Source organism: Phascolarctos cinereus, unplaced genomic scaffold, assembly GCF_003287225.1.
Source record: "Phascolarctos cinereus isolate Bilbo 61053 unplaced genomic scaffold, phaCin_HiC Scaffold_1;HRSCAF=81, whole genome shotgun sequence".
In the NCBI taxonomy this organism is placed as follows: Eukaryota; Metazoa; Chordata; class Mammalia; order Diprotodontia; family Phascolarctidae; genus Phascolarctos; species Phascolarctos cinereus.
This window is the reverse complement of record NW_027555514.1, coordinates 219,556,356-219,575,350: the sequence shown is the minus strand read 5'-3', so window position 1 is coordinate 219,575,350 and position 18,995 is coordinate 219,556,356. Positions and strand designations below refer to the sequence as shown.

General features: G+C 42.8%; 1 protein-coding gene across 6 annotated transcripts; it reads left to right on the top strand.

Moving 5' to 3' along the window:
- The first annotated feature begins 159 nt into the window (after nt 1–159).
- Nucleotides 160–18,047, top strand: PYM1 (PYM1 exon junction complex associated factor). 6 transcript variants are annotated; one of them, XM_078145760.1, is made up of 6 exons: nt 160–249; nt 1,089–1,231; nt 1,948–2,091; nt 11,346–11,439; nt 11,868–13,630; nt 14,992–18,047. In XM_078145760.1, the coding sequence occupies exons 2-5, from the start codon at nt 1,189–1,191 to the stop codon at nt 12,346–12,348; spliced, it is 762 nt and encodes a 253-aa protein (XP_078001886.1). In that variant the 5' UTR covers nt 160–249; nt 1,089–1,188; the 3' UTR covers nt 12,349–13,630; nt 14,992–18,047. The 6 variants fall into 6 exon arrangements, with proteins under 6 accessions (XP_078001886.1, XP_078001888.1, XP_078001894.1 ...); XM_078145762.1 differs by lacking the exon at nt 160–249 and adding an exon at nt 356–447; XM_078145768.1 differs by lacking the exon at nt 160–249 and adding an exon at nt 694–775 and having other exon boundaries at nt 11,868–12,601.
- The last annotated feature ends 948 nt before the right edge of the window (nt 18,048–18,995 follow it).

Genomic DNA, 18,995 nt, shown 5'->3' with positions numbered 1-18,995 from the left:
TGAGTTCTACCAGTTTTTCCAGGTTCCCCCTCCAGTTTCAAGCACAAAGGCTACTACGGATGTGGGTGTGTGGAAGGAGAGGATAGAGTGGAAAACATTAGGTGGGAGAGGATTGGGGGAAGGAACGTATACGTGTTAATAGTTGCAAATTAAATGCAAAACAGCATCCAAATGAATGCTGCTTACTCGGCAGTCATCTTAGCTGGGCAGCCGCTGCTGGGTGCAAGAAGGAAGCTGCTGATTTGTTAGGTTGGGACCTCCAATAGTCGTATTTCTAAGTAACGGAATGTTCATGTGTGGCATATTGTTATTGTTACTCAGTTTGAAAAAAGGGCTTCCAAGTGATTTAGTTCTAGCCCGAAAGCTTTCCGTCTTCCCCCGACAGGGAGGACTCTTGGGCATTAGCCTTAGCCAAAGCAGAAGGATGAGGCAGAAACAATTTCCGTGGTAAAGTGCTGCATAAATGTCAGCAATTTGCAGACAGTGAGGGGTGGGCTGGGGTAAAGGAGAGGAGAAAAGCGAAGACTGGGAGGGAGAAACCAGCAGCCAAGGGCCTTCCCAGCCTCCGAGGAAGCAAGTCGAGACGGAATTTAGCTTGGGGGACGTGGTCGAGGGCGGGAAGATTTGCAGTTAGTAAAAGGGGAGGGGAGAAGGGCAGAAATGGGGAGTGCTGGAAGGGCTGCAGGGTCAAGCCCAACCCCTCCGATCACGCCCCTCCCTCCTTCCCTCTTTCTCTTTCTTCCCGCACCCTCGGGGTAGAGCCGTAGACCAAGAGGTGGGAATCTTTTGCAGAGGAAGAAACTGAGGCGGGGAGGGGAGGGGAAAGGTGGGGGCGGGGAGGAGAGGTTTAGGCCGGAAGGGAGCGTAGAGGAGGTCACCGAGCCCAGCCCCTCCGCCGAGACTAGTCCAAGGTCACCGGGGGAAGGAGGAGCGGGGTCAGGATTTGAACCGAGATCTCCGGCCTCGGCCGAGCCGGGGAGTGTCGTGGAGGCGCCCAGCGCAGGGCCCCGGAGCTGGAGGATCTCGGCGGCCCGGCCCCCTCCTCTGGAGAGAAGCGCCCTCAGGTCTCCTGTTTCATTCATTCCCAGACGCTGATCGAGCGCCGACTCTCTGCGGGGCGCGCACGCCGGCGGCCCGGGCCTGCAGCGTCTCCTTTCCTTTCGTCTTTGCGGCGCCGCCCGTCGAGGGATGTCGTCCAGCCGCCAGCCCGTTCCCGAGGACGAGCTGAAAGGTACGGGCCCCTCTTAATAACCCTCTCCGTTTTCTCGGCCCTCTCTTAGCCTCGGGCATGGAATCCAAGGGCGCTCTGTCCCTTTAAGATGAAAATGGCAGCTCGCGACCAGGCCCGGACTCCACTTCCGGTGGAGAAGGGGGCGGGTCCTGGGGGAGGTTGTCACTCACGCCGGAAGTGGTTCTCGTTTCCAAGATGGCGACTCCCTATGTAACTGACGAGACCGGCGGTGAGTGCGGGCGGTGCAGAGTCTCCTCTCCCCGGGCCTCTGGGGGTGGGGGTAGAGGTGGAGGGCGGACTTGGAAGGGACCTGCGCCCCGCCCATCCCGGGGCCCCTCCCCTGTTCCCGCCCCCCCGGACCGCCTACCCCATTCATTCGCTCCTTCGGGGCTGCATCTGCGCCCCCTTCCGGTCCTGTGGCGCCGGGGTCCCTCGGCTTCCGGTCACCCAAACCCTAGTCTAGGGTCTCTGCTGGCCAGGGCTAGTCCCCGGGCCTCTGTTGAGCCCTGGGGGTCTCCACTTGGCCCCCAGAGCTCCTTGAGTTCGCCAGCCCGCGGAGCGCTGCCCGTGTCCCTTCCAATCGCCCCCCTTTAGCTTCACTCACCTTAGGTGTGAAGGATTGGGAAGGACCCTCTTCCTTCTGGCCCTTGCTCCCTTGTACCGACTCTCTGAGCTTTTTCTTTGGAGACCTAATCGCCAACGTGGGCCGATTTCAGCATCTCCTCTACCTTCCCCGGGAAACTGTCAGCCTGGGCAGGGAAGGGATCAGTCAAGTCAAGTCAACAAGCACTTACTAAGTTCCCACCGTGTGTCAGGCACTGTGCTAAGACCAGAACACAAGTGTCCCTGCACTCAGCCTGGTAATCAAACTACTGTCACCCTTCCGTAGCTCTCTGTCGCACTGAACTGTAGAAAAGAATTGTATGAAGGCTTGCTGGGGGCTGGGCAGTAGCAAGCTTGTGCTAGGATGAGGACCTGGGAGAAGACAGAGATGGAGAAAGTGAGGTCTCGTCCTTAGATGGTATTGGTCCTGGTCACCCATTCTGCTCAAGGACCAGAGGGAGGAAGCTTCTAGCCTGGTTATCCAAACAAAATGTAGAGTACATGTTGTGTATACGTATTCCCATGTAGAGTAGACATTGCATAAGTCATGAAATCATTCATACCAAATACACTATAAAGTCATGTTCTCTAACCTTAACTGAGCTCTCACTGTGGTCATCTTTGACTCCTTGCAGTAACTATTCCAAAATTTCTCTTTTAAAACCTCCAACTCCAGACCCACCTATTTCTCAACAGAACCTCCATTCCTCCTATACTGAGACTATGAAGGCTGTCATTCCTAAGTTTTCTCATCCCCCTTCCTCAGAACCCTGCCTATCCTTTTCTCCTTTGCTATAGTCTCAGTGGATGAGGCAATGGTTCTCTCTGCCATTTGTGCCCCTGATCCTAGTCCTTGCTATCTCCTTCGGGAGCTTCCATATTAATTAATTACTCTTGCACTCTCATCTTTAATCTCTCCCTATATGATTGTTTCCTGATAACTAAAAATATTCCCAGGTCTCCTTTAAAGAACCTGCCTTTCATTCTGCCACTTCCTAGTTCTCAAACTATTTCCTATTTTTCTATTCCCTCTTACAGCTAAAGTATAAGAATGACTAGTCAACACTGGATGCCTCCACTTACCACCCATTCACTCCTCAGCCCTTTCAGTCTAGTTTCTGACCCCAGCATCCCATTAAAATTGGCCAATGATTTTTCTGATTGTCAGATTCAGTGGTCTATCTCAGTTCTCGTCCTTGACCTTTCCACTGCATTCAACAGCTGCATTGATTATCCCTCCTACTAGATGCTCTTAATGTCCTTTGGCTTCTTTGACACTGCTCTATTTTGGTTCTCTAACTCTCTCCCATTACTCTTTTTCTCTTTTCTTTGCTGATTCATCCTCCACCTACTCCCTAAGAATGTCCTAGGGTCTCTTAAAATTGAACTCAGTATCTTCTCCCACCAAATTTGTCCTTCCTCCAGACTTCCTGATTTCTGAAGATGCCCCCACCCTGGATCCTTAACAACCTAGGTTTAGAACCTCTGAATTTTCTTGCAACCTTGCCTCTCTTCCATCCCCAACATCCAGGCAATTGCCCATTTCTGTTGGTTCTCACTCTCTGTCATCTCTACTCTAATTTCATTTTCATCCTTTGTACTGCTGCCACTCTAATTCAGTTCTTCATTACTTTTCTCACATGAAGTCCTTTGTAATAATCTGACTGGTTTCCCTCCATCCTTTTGGTCTCTTCTCTCACCAGCCCATCCTTCAGGCAGTTGTCAGAATGAGTTTCTTAAGCCACGAGTTTGACTTTGTCTCTCCTTTACTCAGAAACCTTTAGTGACTCCCTGTTGCCTTTGAAATTAAATACAAATTCATCCCTCTGCCTGCCATTCAGTGCCCTCCACAATCTGCTCTGATCTACCATTTAAACCTTATTTTACCTTATTCCCCTTTACACCCTGTGAAACTGGATTGTGAACAGTTGGCTGACTTTGATCTGCTGTTTCCTATCTCCATGCATTTACACAAACCCTCTACCATTCCTAGAATGTACTGCCTCCTCATTTCTGCCTCTCAGAATCCTTTCTTCAAGACTTAGCTCAGGTGCTACCTCCTTTAAGAAATCTTTTTTTTTTCCTTTGGTGAGGCAGTCAGGATTAAGTGACTTGCCCAGGGTCACACAGCTAGTAAGTGTCAAGTATTTGAAGCCAGATGTGAACTCAGGTCCTCTTGACTCCAAGGCCAGAACTCTATCCACTGCAACACCTAGCTGCCCCAAGAAATCTTCTTGAATCCTATCTCTCCACCCCCCCACCCCTCTCCCCACACACGGCCAGAAGTATTATTTCTGTTCTCATTTTAGAGCACTTTGGATCTCTTCTTTTCCCACATCACAACCTACCTTTTATTGTAGTTAGCTGCATATTCCTACTTATACTATGTTTCCCCTTATTTTATACTACTTGAGTATTTGTATATATTGTATCCTTCCTACCTCCAACACCAGTAGAATGTAAACTTCTTAAGACAAGGAACTGTCGTAAATTTAACTTTGTATCTTCAAGGTCTAGCATAATTTCTCGTTTATGACAGATGCTTATACATACTATCTATTACATACAATTGAGTTGTATGTTAAGTGTGCTCATGTGACACATGCATAATGTGTTTTTAAGATATGCCAAATGCGCTTCTTGCCTTGCTGTTCAGTAGCCCTTTTATTCTCCTCTTGTTTCCCTGTTTGGTTCTCCACAACAGCTTTTCCAAAACATTTTCTCTCTTAAGCTGACAAAACCCTACCCCTACTTCCGTATTCCTGACAGATGACTTGGGTCACCTCTACCCAGAAAAGATTCAGGCCCTTAGCTCTCCATTACCACACTTCAAAATTCTTTAGGGTCTTCCCCTGTCTCCTCTCCTCCTGGTTAAAAGAAATATGTATTTCTCTTCTTTACCAAGATTAAAGCTGATAGATGATTATTTTGATACCATATGTCTGTCATGTCTCATCTTAAGACATTGCTGTATCAGGAATCCCACTTTCCCTTCTCCCTCCCTTTCTCTCTTTTTTTTCTCATTTTTAAACATTTTTATTTAGTATTTTTCCCCCAGTTACATGTAAAAACAATTTTAACATTCCTTTTTAAAACTTTGAGTTCTAAATTCTTTCCTCTTTTCCCACTCACCCCCACCCATTGAGAAGGCAAGCAGTTTGATAAAGGCTATATATGTGTAGTCTTGCAAAACATTTCCATAGTAGTCATGTTGTGAAAAAAAAAAAACCAGACCAAATGAGAGGGGGCAAGCTCAAGAAAAATAAAGAAAACAAAAAAGTATGCTTCAATCTGTATTCAGACAAGATCAGTAATTTCTCTGGGAATGGATGGCATTTTTCATTATAAGCTCTTCAGAGTTGTCTTGGATCGTTGTATTTCTGAGAATAGCTAAGTCATTCATAGCTGTTACTTTGTACACAGTATATTTCACTTCGCATCAGCTCATGCAAGTCTTCCCAAGTTTTTTTGAGAGCATCCTGCTAATCGTTTCTTATGGCTTGGTCTTTGAGAGGTTGCTGTATTTGTCCTTCTCCCTGACATCAGGGAGATGATGGCATGACTTGCAATTGACTTTGATTTGAGTGAGGGAAGGCTGTGCAAGGTCACCAGCCTCATTTTCTCCTCCAGAGCCGTCTGGGTCTAGTGGCGAGATATAGATCAGGATGACTGGAGATGGCCCCAGATGCAGTGGGAGACCTTGGCCTTCTTAAGCTAAGGTCTTCTCAAGTTCTCACTTTGAGTGAGGCTTCTCCCTCTCTCCATTATCTCTTGCATCTTTGCCTGACCACTAGTCACTAGACCACTACCTACCTTAAAAACAAACCTTTTGTTTTCCTTTATGTCCCCTGATAGTACCATCTTCTCCTTCCTTTCACCATTAAAATTCGTGAAATAAATAATGTTTGATAGTTCCACTCATCATCTGATTAGTTCTTAAGCCCTTACAGTCTGCCTTTCCTCCCCAACACTGTACTGAAACTCCTCTCTAAAAGTCATCAGTAACCTTAGTACTATATCCAACAGCCTTTTATCAGTCTTCATCTTTCTTGACCTCTTCAGCATCAGAGATTACTGACCATCCCTTCTCCTTTTGGGTCTTTTTAAAAAATGATTGATACCTTTTGTTTCTTTTCCATTACATTTTCTGATATGCCACTTACCCACTGGGAACCCTCATAACAGAGAAAAGCACACTAAGCAAGATTAACTGACAAGCAACTTCATCAGCTGATTTTGTATACCACTTTCTGCACCCATAGCCCCCCACCTCTTTACTTAGAAACATCCCTCCTTAATGCCTTCTTTCCTCTTTTGTTTCTATAACACTATACCTTCCTAGTTCTTAGAGTCTAAACAATCGCTTGTTGCATATGTTGTGTGGATTCCTTTTGTATATGGGACTAGATGTGTATTTGACTAGATAGCCAGGGAAGTCCTTTCCTTCTCTTAAATTATGTAAGCCCCTTCCTGGCCATTCCTTCTGTTTACCCCAGTGGTTCCCAGGTGGAACATCTAACTCCCTACAAGGCTCAAGTTCCTGATTCCCTCAGTTGTTGATGCTTCCCCTGCAAATAACTTTGAATTTACTTTGTATTTACTTATCTGTGTTTGTGTTGTTTTCCCCCACACTCCCAGGGGAATGGGTGGGAAGCAGTCTAAGACATTGAAAAAGAACATTGAGACAGAGGACTTGGATTAAAATCCTGCCCATTTACTCCCTTCGCCCAGTGTCAAGTTACTTAATCTTTGTGTCTCATTTTTCTCATCTCTAAAATTAGGAGTTCAACTCAAGAAAAATAGACAGCTTCTGAGGTCCCTTCCAGCTGTAGTTCTGGGATCCTGTGATCCGAAGACCAAAGCCTAAGTTGCTTGAGGGCAGGGACAGTCTTTGACTTTGTGTATCTTCTATGCCTAGCACAGTGCATTGATTTACAACAGGTTCATAGTGAATGCTTGTTGGATTGACTTTAAACTAATGTTGTCCAAAGCTCCAGTGTCTTTTCTTCTCTTACTATACCCATTTCCTGGGTAATCTCATTTGGCCCTGTGGTTTCTGATACTACTTCTATGCAAATCTACAGCTTTATCCCTAAACTTACTCCTAGGCTCCAGACTGGTTGCTGTACTTTACCTAAATGTCTTGCAGACGTCTCAAACTTGACATATTCAGATTTGAAGTAATCATCTTTTTAGTAGTCCTCATAATCTCTGAGTAGGAAGGGGAAGGCCTCAGAGGTCCAGTCCATATTAAACATGAGTGACCTCCATACTGTCACCACAATTAATCCTGTCTAACCTCTACTTGAAGATCTCTCCTGAGGGAGATCTTATTCCTTCTGTATGTATTTATTACAGTTTTATTGATACCTTTTTTTTTTTACAGCATAGTCATTTTCCTATACATGTCTACCCTATGGTAGCATGTCAAACCTGCTTTTTTGTAACAAGGAAAGCAGTTAAAAACTGACCAACATAGCAACTGTATCTGACTTCACTGGTAACATTCTATACCCATGGTGCCCCCTTTCTCTACTGAGAGGGGGCAAGTGTTTTTCATCTTTTCTCTGATTCCAACGTTAATCTAATGTCTCTTGAGGCTGCTCTTTTCAGTTTTGGAGAGTTCTAATTGTTATATCTTTTTTCCTCCTTAAACTGAGATATCCCTCCCCACCTGTTTGCAGTTTTATCCATTTCTCCTAATCTCTCCTTTGGGAAATCAAGCAGAATAAATCTAAATCCACATGATGACCCTTCAAATACTTGAAGACCTAGGTCCTGGCCTATCTACTGTTTTCCAGTCACCCAAGCTCAAAATCTCCTCATCATCCTTGACTCCTCACTCTCTTTTACTCCCCTCCCCCATATCTAATCAGTTGCAAAATCTTCTCCATTCTACCTCTACCAGAATCCATCACTTTCAGCCCCTTCTTTCCATTCCTATTGCTGCCACCGTGCCCAAGTTCTCATTTGCTCTCAGCTGCACTATTAAGATAGCCTCCTAATTGCTCTCCACACCTTTAGTTTTTATTGCTTCTAATCTGTCCTGTTTACTTATAGTCACAAAAGTGAGGATTACTGTGGCCTGATCCCAAGGAGTGTATGATTAGCCAATCCAGGGGTGGGGATTTGGGTCTTATCTTACCCTCCCAGCAATCACTTGGCATGAGGTTTCTCTTCAATACAGTCATACCTACCTTTCTCCCTCATTTCTCTCTCTCTCTCTCTCTCTCTCTCTCTCTCACACACACACACACACACACACACACACACACACACACACACACACCCCTTTTCCTGGTTTATGCAAGCTTCTAACATACTCTTCCCTACCCTTACTGTCAGGACCTGGCCCTTCAGGGTAGTGATAGACATAATCTAGAACCAGTCACTCATAATAACAGCTGAGCTACTGCCTTTGGAAAAATTCTGCCTCCCATCCCTAGGCTACTTCTCCCCATCCACCTAAATTACCTAGAGGCTATGGCAGGTGCCCTGCAGAGAGTGGGCTCCAGGCTTTAGGGCAGTGACTGGTAAGAATCCTACCTATCCCCTTTTCATTTGGGTAGATCAGAGTGAGTTGCAAAGGATGAGCAGGCATGGATGGGTTGCAACAGATCCCAGATTGTATTACATGATCTTTTCCCCCCCCCACCCACCCCTCTTCACAACTTTCTTCTTCCTATTAAGGGTGCCCCTATCTTTCCAGTCATTCAGGTTCAAAACCTTTAGTGCCTCAATTTCCATCTCCCTACTCAGGAGTATGCATATAATTTATAAATAAGCAAACATGTTGGGGGTACATGCTTAAACATTTCTATTGATGGAGTACCCAAGGAAGGTTTAGAGGCCACTGATGTGAAACACTTTAGGTGGCAGAGTGGCTAGAGATAAAATGTTGAACTTGGAGTCAAGAAGACTTGAGCCCAAATCTTGCCTTAGACCCTTACTAGCTGTTTGATTCTAGGCTAGGTGAGTTGCCTTGGTTTCCTCATCTATGAAATAGGGGTGACAGTAGCATTTAACTCATAGGGTTATTGTATGGCTCAAATGAGATAATATGTAAAGTGCTTTGCTGGCCATTCAGCCCTATATAAATGTTAGCTATCATTAATAAACCACAGCTTTTACTGTGGTACTCCTCTGTTCAAAACCAGTGATTTGCCAGTGCCTCAGTCATTTGAAGATCTTCCATGAGCTGACCCTAGGACCTTTCCTACCTTATACATACCCTGTCACAGAGCTAAACTTCAGCCAAATAGGACTTCTCAACATCATCTGAGGATGCACCATACTTTCCTATCTCCATACCTTTGCCTTTGACCAGATACTCCTTCATCTCTACCTTTTATGGTTTAACTTGTTGTTCAAATCCCAGCTTACATGATAATTTTTCCCTGAAGTCTTCCCTGATTAGCAGCTGCAGGTTTATTTTCTCCCTCTGAACTCTCACAGCATTTTTATACATCTCTTGAATACTTGTCACTGTCTGTTTTGTGTTGTAGTTATTTGTATTTGTGCCTTATCTCCTACTAGACTGAATGCCACAACTCCTTGAGGATATGTATACATGATACATACATATCATGTCATTCATTTACACATGTATAAGAAAAAGTAATGCTCAGATAAAGAGGGTATTTTTTGGAGTGACAATGTATGTCTTGTCTCTTCCAAGTAAATTATAAGCTTTTAAAGAAAAAAGGACAGTATATTTTACTTTGTTCGTAGTGTTTGCCACCCAAATACATGTAGAATGATGTGAGACATGAGAAATGATGTCCTGATGTTTGCATTTAGGCAACTGAAGGGAATTGACAGAATTTCATTCTTTCCCCTTTAAAAAAAGTCTTATTTATCTTATTTAAAAAACATAGTTATTATACAATAAATTTCTCATTCTTGTAGCAAAGAAATGGTTAGGCAAAATCAAGTGATTTAGCAACTGACCCCTAACAAAGCATGCAGTATTCTGCATCCAGAGTTTACTCCCTCTCTATGGAGAGGAGAATAAACTGTATTTTAGGTCTTCAGTCTATCATTCCACAAGCATTTCTTGAGGGCCTACTAAGTACCAGACACTGTACTAAAGCCTGAGGATAGAGAAAGGTAAAAGACATTCCCTGCTCACAGTCATTTGGAACCAACACTAGTTATTGCATTTACTCTGATTTCTGATGGCTTTTAGGATTGTTTTCATTTATATTATTGTAGTCATTGTGTGTATTCTACAGGTTCTTCTTTCCTTGCTCTGCTTAAATCAATACAACTCTTTTCCATGGGTCCCTGGATTCTTCATATTTATTATTTTTACTGTACAATAATATTTTATTACATTCATTTATCACAGCTTGTTCATTTGTTCCTCATTTTGTTTCTAGGTTGTTTTTACTACAAAAAGTGTGGTTATGACTATTTTGTTGTAGTTAGGATGTTTCTTTGTCAGAGTCATTGATTTCATTAAGATATATGCCCAGTAATGGAATTGCTAGGTCATAAATAATTTAGTATTAGAGTATGATGAGTTTGGTACCTTTTTTTTTTTTTGCTTAATTCGGAACTATTTTCCTGTTGATTTGACCAGTTCCTAGCTCAGCCAACAGTATCTTAGTGTGCCTGTCTTCTTACAGACCTGTTCTGGAAAGTTGTTTAGAGGAAGACAGGTTCAGGCCATGCATGCATCTTGTACCATGTGCCACAATAATGATCAAATGGGTAAGCAATTTAAATGTAAAATGTCACATTATTTTTAAAAATGGACATTTATATAGGGCTGAACGGTTGGCAAAGCACTTTACATGTTATCTCATTTGAGCCATACAATAACCCTGTGAGTTAAGTGCTGTTGTCACCCCTATTTCATAGATGAAGAAATGAAGGCAACTCACCTAACCTAGGATCAAACAACTAGTAAGGGGTCTGAGGCAAGATTTGGGCTCAAGTCTTCTTTTGGGGCTATCCTATTGGGGAATGGCTTAGTTATATATATTTGTGTTAATTCCCTACATATCTTGGATATTAAAATTTTATCAGAGGTGTTTGATGCAATGTTTTTTTCTCTACAACTTTTTATTCTAGCTACATTTTGTTCATTTGAAAGCTTTAAAATTTTACATAACAAAATTGTCTTTTGTCTTTTCTGATCACTTATCCATTTAAAAGAAATAATGTGACATTTTACATTTAAATTGCTTATCCATTTGAGCATTATTGTGGCACATGGTACAAGATGCATGCATGGCCTGAACCCGTCTTCCTCTAAACAGCTTTCCAGTTTTCCAAGCAGTTCTTATCAAGTGAGGAGTCCCTTCCCCAGTAGTAATTGATTGATAACCAGCATGTGTTTGATACTAGTTAAAAAAATAGAAAAGTAGATCAGTTGAGTAGAGTAGACAAATGATACCTAAAAGAACATTAACACAGTTAAATAAATTCAAGGATTTACTTCTCTTTCTGGAGCTTTTTGAAAACAGAAGAGATTGTCTTTATAACCTGATTTATCCTGTTCTAGGTAAATATATTGCTTCAACCCAGCGACCAGACGGGACCTGGAGGAAGCAGCGGAAAGTGAAAGAAGGTTACGTGCCTCAAGAAGAAGTTCCTGTGTATGTGGTTGTTCTAGTGGGGTAGGGGGTGGTGGTAATTTATCCTGGGAGAGGCAGGGTGGTATGTATGTGCTGAGGAATTTCTCTCTTGTGTTCCCAAGAAATATAACCTAGACCTTGGATAGGGTGTGAGAGCAGTAGGGTGAAGAAGCAGCAGGTTCTTATTGATCTTACCTGTCAGAGTAAGTTCCCATAATGCATGGTTATCATTAGTGCCAGAGTGTTGGATAGAGTTTCATAGCTCTGGTCCCAGGGCCCCCATAACCCCTCTGCAGGACTGCAGCTTATAGTACACTGAGGGTAGGGGAGTGGGGGAAGCTGGTTTCCTTAGGTCAGGGACAAGAAAGAAGTCAGACTGGTGTGGGGAGAAAGTCAGGCTTGGGAGGCAGGGGAACTGAGGGCATGTTGACAGCTTTTCTTCCTCTCAGGTATGAAAACAAGTATGTAAAGTTCTTCAAGAGTAAACCCGAACTACCTCCCGGGCTGAGCCTAGAGGCTGGGGTCCCAACCCCACCCCGGCTAGACAGTGGTGAACCAGGCCTTTCTAAGACTGCCAAACGCAACCTGAAACGCAAGGAGAAGAGGCGGCAGCAGCAAGGAAAGGGGGCAGCAGAGACCTTGAGCCGGACTCTGGATAAAGTGTCATTGAAGGAGCCAGCACAGCTGCCAAGTGTGCCCCCTGCTCCCCGAGCTGCCCCTGCCACAAACCCTGACAAACCCGACACACTTTCCACCACTGAGAAAGCCAAGAAGATAAAGAACCTGAAGAAGAAACTTCGTCAGATAGTGGAGCTGCAGCAGCGCATCCAGAGTGGGGAGATCAGTCATCCCAGCAGAGAGCAGTTAGAAAAACTGGCGAGGAGGGGGGCCTTAGAAGAAGAGTTGGCGGACTTGGAGTTAGGCTTATGAGGCTCCTCGTGGACTGGGAATGTGGACTGTAGGATAAACCGTGATGTTCCCTCAGAGGGGCCTGGGGACTGTGGTGGCGGCAGCAGCAGCCTGGAGTTACGTGCCCTGCTCTCTGCCCTCCTATTCTTGCCCCGCTATCTCTGGCCCAGACTTTCCTTCCAGAGCCTCGCCTCTCCATTAATCCTCACCTTGAGCCCTTTTCGGACTCTACCCTTCCCTTTCCCTGTGTCTGGAATCTCAGTGACTGTCCCAGGTACCACTCTTCCTGGTTTGGGGTTTTTCTTTTTTATTTGGGTGGGTGGGTAGAATGGGTCAGGGTCTCAGGAAGGGCTGAACTTAGGGTGGGGATGGGTGACTATAAACTCTTGGATTCTTGGTTCCTGTTTAGTGTTTTGGGGTTATTTCCATTCTACCCCGTTCCTTTTTTCCTTTTTTTTTTTTTAAAGAATAAGATAATAAATCCCAAGTAGAGATGTTTGACTGTGACTCTTTTCTTTTGCGATAACCAGAAAGTTGTTAGGGATACCTTGTTTCTCACACTCAGGCTCGATTGAGCCCATCTCTCCTCTCTACTTGTTTTCTTGGCAGATAACCAATTTTCTATCAGCATTGGTCTGTAAAGACTGAGCATGTAAGAATCAAACGTAATTTTATAATATCAATGTAATCTTAGATTTAGAAGGGGCTATAGAGTTCATCTAATTGTAACACTATCTGAATCATGTATCCCCTCCATAAGTGTCCCTCCCTGTTGTTAAGTGGAAAGATACCAGAAGACATTTCTCCTCTTCCTTATACTGAGTGGGTGATTCTTCCTGGCTCAGTTTCCAGTCCTCTTTGACACAGCTCCCAGTCATGAGAACCAGTAAGGGATTGCTTCATCCTTCCAAGCTGCCAATTCTTCATCCCTGTGCCAGAGCACATTTACGTCCATATGGAACCAGGGTTTGCATGCTGACTTCATGGACTGTGCCCCAGTTTATTAGTCCAAGGGATTCTCCAGTCACTTCTGTTATCTAAGTGTGTTATTTTACAAAATGAGTACAAGGTAATTTTTGGAAGAAAGGCGCTAGCAGCTGGGGGGATCAGGCAAGTCTACACATCACTGGATCTTGACCTGAGCTCAAGCGAGAGGGGTTTACAAGGCCATGCAAAGTGCCCAGAGATAAGAGATAGAATTATGTGAAGAGCAGCAAGAAGACCAGTTTGCCTGGACTGAAGAATGTGTAAAAGGGAGGCTGGAAGCCAGAATGTGAAGTACTTTAATTGCCCAACAGAGGAGGTTTGTATACCACCCTAGAGGTAATTAGGAAGCCATAGGAGCTTACTGAGCAGGGGAGCCCTATAGTGAAGAGGTCAGATAAGGGATGGATGTGATCCAGTGGTCTTAGTATAGAGAAATTGGCCCCCAGATGAAGGGAAGCTTTTGAGAATCAAATTCTGAAGACACAAATGGTATTAACTCTTATTAGGAAGAATATGGGAACTGCCTAAAAGGACCAATGGGGCTATGGAGGGAACCCAACCCCTTGATATTTTTTTGAAATGTGTGACCCCAACATAGAAGTGGTCAAGGGGCATCAATAAACAGTTCCTCAAAGAAGAATTTCAAATTATTAACAACTATATTAAAGATTGTTCCAAATCACTAATAAGAATGTGAATCCAAACATCTGAGATTTTGTATCACATGCACCAAATTGGCAAAGATGACAAAAGATAGAAATAGTCAATATTGAAGGGGCCATGGAATGAAAACGTACTAATATATGGGGTTGCTGTGCATTGTTCTAATTCTGGAAAGCTGTTAAGAATTATGCTACGAAAAAAGTGACTTAATATGTCCGTATTTTTGCCCCTTGAATCCCACTGCTACACATATACCCCAAGGGAGGTCAAAGACAGAAAGCTGTTAATTACATATTTTTGTGATAACAAGGAATTAGAGACAATGAAGGAGCTATGGAATGAGAATGGCTAAATAAATTGTACATGAATATACTGGTATATTACTGTGTTATGAGAAAAGACCGGTATAAGGGATTCAGAGACGCATAGGAAGGCTTGTGACCTGGTGCAGAGTGAAGGAAGTAGGGCCAAAAAAAACAATAAAACAAATAGGTGCTAAGAGGAGCTGAGAAAATGTACCTTCTCTTCATGTAAATGTGGGGGATGGGGGTGGGGACTACTGGTTTAGAATGTTGCCTATGCTGTCAGATCAGATTGTTGGCTGATATTGCTGATTTTTTTCTTATTTTTTTCATCGAAAATTCTTTGTTATAAGGGATGACTCAGAAGGGGCAGAAGAGGGATACAGAGGGAAATCTAGTCGTTGTAAAAGCAATAGAAATAATAGAAAATAGAATAATAATAATGGAATTGTCAATAGAAAAATAAGAGAAAAAAGATAGAAGGGTAAGTAAGAATAGTATAATTCTACAAGAGTTTTAAGAATTGGAGACATGAGCAGGCTAGCTTGATGAATACTCAAAAACAAAGGCTTTTTAAAAAATTACTTTTGGAGGCAAAATAATGGTCAAATATATAGAACTGCTATACAGAGGGGATTGGATAGTGGTAATAGGTGATGATGAGAAGGCTGAACTACTCAACTCTTACTCTGCTTCTTATTTCTCTTCCAAGGAAAATGATTTTGAGATTGGAAAGGACAGGACAAAATTGATTTGCAGGGAATGGAGACACAAGATAAATGAGACAGCATCTATCTGCCCTCCAGGCCTAGATGAACTCTATCCAAGGAAAGAAGGGGAAGATGTGATTGCTGACCCACTATTGATCACTGACATATTAGGAAGACCAGGAGAGGTGCTGCAGTGCTGAAGAAGGGCAAATATCCTGACTTTCAAAAAAAGAAGAAGGTGGATCCTACAAACTGTAATCCATCAAACTTGACTTCTGTTCCTAGCAAAATTCTATATTAACATTCATTTTTTTAAAAAAATTTGAGTTCTAAATTCTCTCCCCCTAGCCCCTCCTCCACCCATTGAGAAGGCAAGCAATGTGATATTAATTATACCTGTGAAGTTATACAAGACATTTCCATATTAGTCATGTTGCAAAAAAAAAAGCAAGAAAAATAAAGTAAGTGAAAAAAAGAGTATGCTTTGATCTGTACTCAAGAGTTCATCAGTTCTCTTTCTGGAGGTGGATAGCATTTTTTATCATGAGTCCTTTGGAATTGTATTGATAATTGTATTGATTAGATACAGTTTTACAACTTTACAGTTGATCATTGTTACAATATTATTGTTACTATGTATGATGTTCTCCTGGTTCTACTCACTTCAGTTTGTATCATTTCATGTAAGTCTTCCCAGGTTTTTCTAAGACTGTCCTCCTGCTTGTCATTTCTTATAGCACGGTAGTATTCCATCGCAATCATATACTATGACTTGTTTAGCCATTCCCCAATTGACAGGCAACCCCTCAATTTCCAATTCTTAGCCACCACAAAGAGAGTTGCTGTAAATATTTTTGTATATATAGATTGTTTTCCTTTTTCTTTGATCTCTTTGGGATACAGACTTGGTAGTGGTATTGCTGGGTCAACAAGTAGGCACAGTTTTAGAGTCCTTTGGGCATAGTTCCAAATTGTTCTCCAGAGTGATTGGACAAGTTTACAGCTCTACCAGCAATGCATTAGTGTACCTATTTTTCCGTGTCCCCTCTAGCATTTGCCATTTTCCTTTTCTGTCAACCACTTTGATTGGTTTGAGATGGTACCTCAGAGTTGTTTTGATTTGCATTTCTAATCGAGTGATTTAGAGCATTTTTTTCCATGTGACTATAGATAGCTTTGATTTCTTCTTCTGAAAACTGCCTATTCATATCCTTCGACCATTTATCAATTGGAGAATGGCTCTTATTTTTATAAATTTGATTCAACTCCCCAAAATTTGAGAAATGAAGCCTTTATCAGAGAAACTTGCTATAAATTTCCCCCCAAGTTTCCTGTTTTCCTTCTAATATTGGCTGCATTGGTTTTGTTTATGCAAATGCTTTTTGATTTCATGTAATCAAAATTGCCCATTTTACTTCCTGTGACCCTCTCTATCTCTTATTTGGTCATAAACTCTTCCCTTATCCATAGATCTGACAGGTAAATTTTTCCATGCTCCCCTAATTTGTTTATGATATCACCTGTTATGTCCAAATCATTTTGACTTTATCTTGGTATATGGTGTAAGGTGTTAGTCTATGGGGCAGCTAGGTGGCTGAGTGGATAGAGCTCTGGCCTTGGGGTCAGGAGGACCTGAGTTCAAATCCAGCCTCAGATACTTGACACTAGCTGTGTGACCCTGGGCAAGTCACTTAATTTCGACTGACTCACAAAAAAAAAAAGATGTTACTCTATTCCTATTTTCTGCCGATCTGTTTTCCAGTTCTCCTAGCAATTTTTGTCGGATAGTAAGTTCTTGCCCTAAAAGCTTGGATCTTTAGGTTTATCAAACTCCAACTAACCATGTTCATTTACTCCTGTGTGTTGTGTACCTAATCTATTCCATTGACTCACCACTCTTTCTTAGCCAGTACCAGAATGTTTTTATGATTACCACCTTGCAAAATTCTAGATGATATCTTGAAAGAACAGCTTCTGATAATTTAAAAAGGGAAACAGTGATTACTAAAAATCAACATGGCTTACTCAAGAAGAGGCCTTCTTAAACTAAGCTAATTTCCTGTTTTGGTGGAGTTACTGGACTAGGAACTAGATCATGGAAATGCTGCAGACAAAGTATACTTTGCAAAATGGTGAGATTCAAGTCTAGATGATAGTAACCGTTAGGTGGAATTGGAACTAGTTGAATGATAGGACACGAGGTCATGTTGAAGAGAGATTACCAGGGTTGTGTCTCCAGGATTTGTCCTGTGTTTTCAACAGTTTTATCAGTGACTTAGCAGCATTATACAGAGGAAGGAGGGCAAGATTTGGAGTGAAGAGGACCTGGGTTTGAATCCTAGCTTGGCCACTTACTGTGTGACCTTGGGCAAATCAACTTAACTTCTCTTGGGCCCCAGTACCTCATCTATAAAATGAGGGGATTGGAATAGATGATTTCAAACGGCCCTTTGAGCTTTCGATCTATAACCTAAGATCCTAGATGAAGGTATAGGATACATGACTGTTCAATTTGTAGATGACAAAAAGCTAACTGGGAGGGGTAGTCTAGTCTGGAGGTTTTGGATTGGAATGAAATGAGATCATTCAACATTTAAGAGAAAGATGCATACTTAACAATATCATGGACAGAATACTCAGCAGGGATATAGGAATGATTCAGGTAAATGCAGAACACTATCTCCACACAGGGAAGTATCTGGTCACAAAAGTATTGGGTTAGAATGGTGCTTTGTTGGGGGCAGAGATCAGATGCTCTAAGGTCCTTTTGGCTTGAAATCTGTGATTCTCTCATTCTTCCAACCACCTAGGTTAGTTAGTAATTTCTGAGTCATTCACCAACCACCTATGCTTCTGCTGCTCTCCAGACTTCACCACTCTGTACCCTAGGATACCTTCTCTTCCCCCTGCTCTAATCTCCCTTTTATGTGTGGTCTTCTCCCATTAGAATGTAAGCTCCTTGAGGGCAGGGAATGTCTTTCTTTGTATTTGTATCCACAGCACTTAGCACAGAGCCTGGCACATAGTAAAGGCTTAATAAATGCTTGTTGCTTCCTGATTCTGTCATACAACATATTAACTGACTTTCTCAGCTTCTTGTCATTAGCAAGTTTGATAACTATGCCATCTATACCTTCATTCAAGTCCTTAATAAAAATGTTAAGTTGAAAAGGGCCAAAGATGGAACCCTGGGACACTACTAGAGACACTCTACAAAGCTGACAGAGATCCTTTGGTCAAAACTCTTTGGGTCCAGTCATTCAGGCAATGCTGAATCCATCTCACATCTTTCCATTGAGTCCACAAGGATTCTTTTTGGGGGGGGGGCGGTGCTGGGGGCTAGGAGAAACATAATTGTGATTTAATTGCTATAGGAAATTTTCATTGAAGAAACCCCTCTGACCCTGGGCAAGTCACTTAACCCTATTGCCTAACCAAAACAAAACAAAAAAAACCTCCCTTCATCAATGCAAATTGACCTCTTCTGCAGCTTAGTCAATAAGCATTTATTGAGCTCCTACTATGTGCTGGGCCATGTGCTAAGCACCGGGGATGCAAAGAAAGGCAGAGCAAACAACAACAACAAAACCAGTTTTTGTTTTCAGGGAACTGTTGCTCTCATAGAAGAGACATGTGCAAACAGCTAACTATGTACGGGCTAAACTGGAGAGAATCTCAGTGAAGGCACTAAGATCAAGGCGGACTGGGAAAGGCTTATTGGATAAGGTGAGACTTTGGCTGAGACTTAACATCAGAGAAGCCTGGGGATAGACATGAGTAAGGAGAGAGTTCTAGGCGTGAGAGGTACAGCTAGTGAAGTGCCCAGAGTCAGAAGATGTACTGTGAAGAGTAGAAAGTAGATCAACATCACCAAATCTCAGGAAATAAGACAGGAAGGGGCCAGGCTATGAAGAGTTTTAAAAGTCAAACAGATTAGAGGGGCAGCTACATCACGCAGTGGATAGAGCACCAGCCCTGGAGTCAGGAGGACCTGAGTTCAAATCCG

What these genes read in the sequence shown, in the direction of transcription:
- PYM1 (XM_078145760.1), top strand. Translation starts at nt 1,189, where the DNA reads ATGTCGTCCAGCCGCCAGCCCGTTCCCGAGGACGAGCTGAAAG. An exon ending in TCCCGAGGACGAGCTGAAAG is followed by an intron (nt 1,232 to 1,947) that starts GTACGGGCCCCT and finishes GGCCGATTTCAG; the next exon opens with CATCTCCTCTACCTTCCCCG. An exon ending in GTGTCCCTGCACTCAGCCTG is followed by an intron (nt 2,092 to 11,345) that starts GTAATCAAACTA and finishes ATCCTGTTCTAG; the next exon opens with GTAAATATATTGCTTCAACC.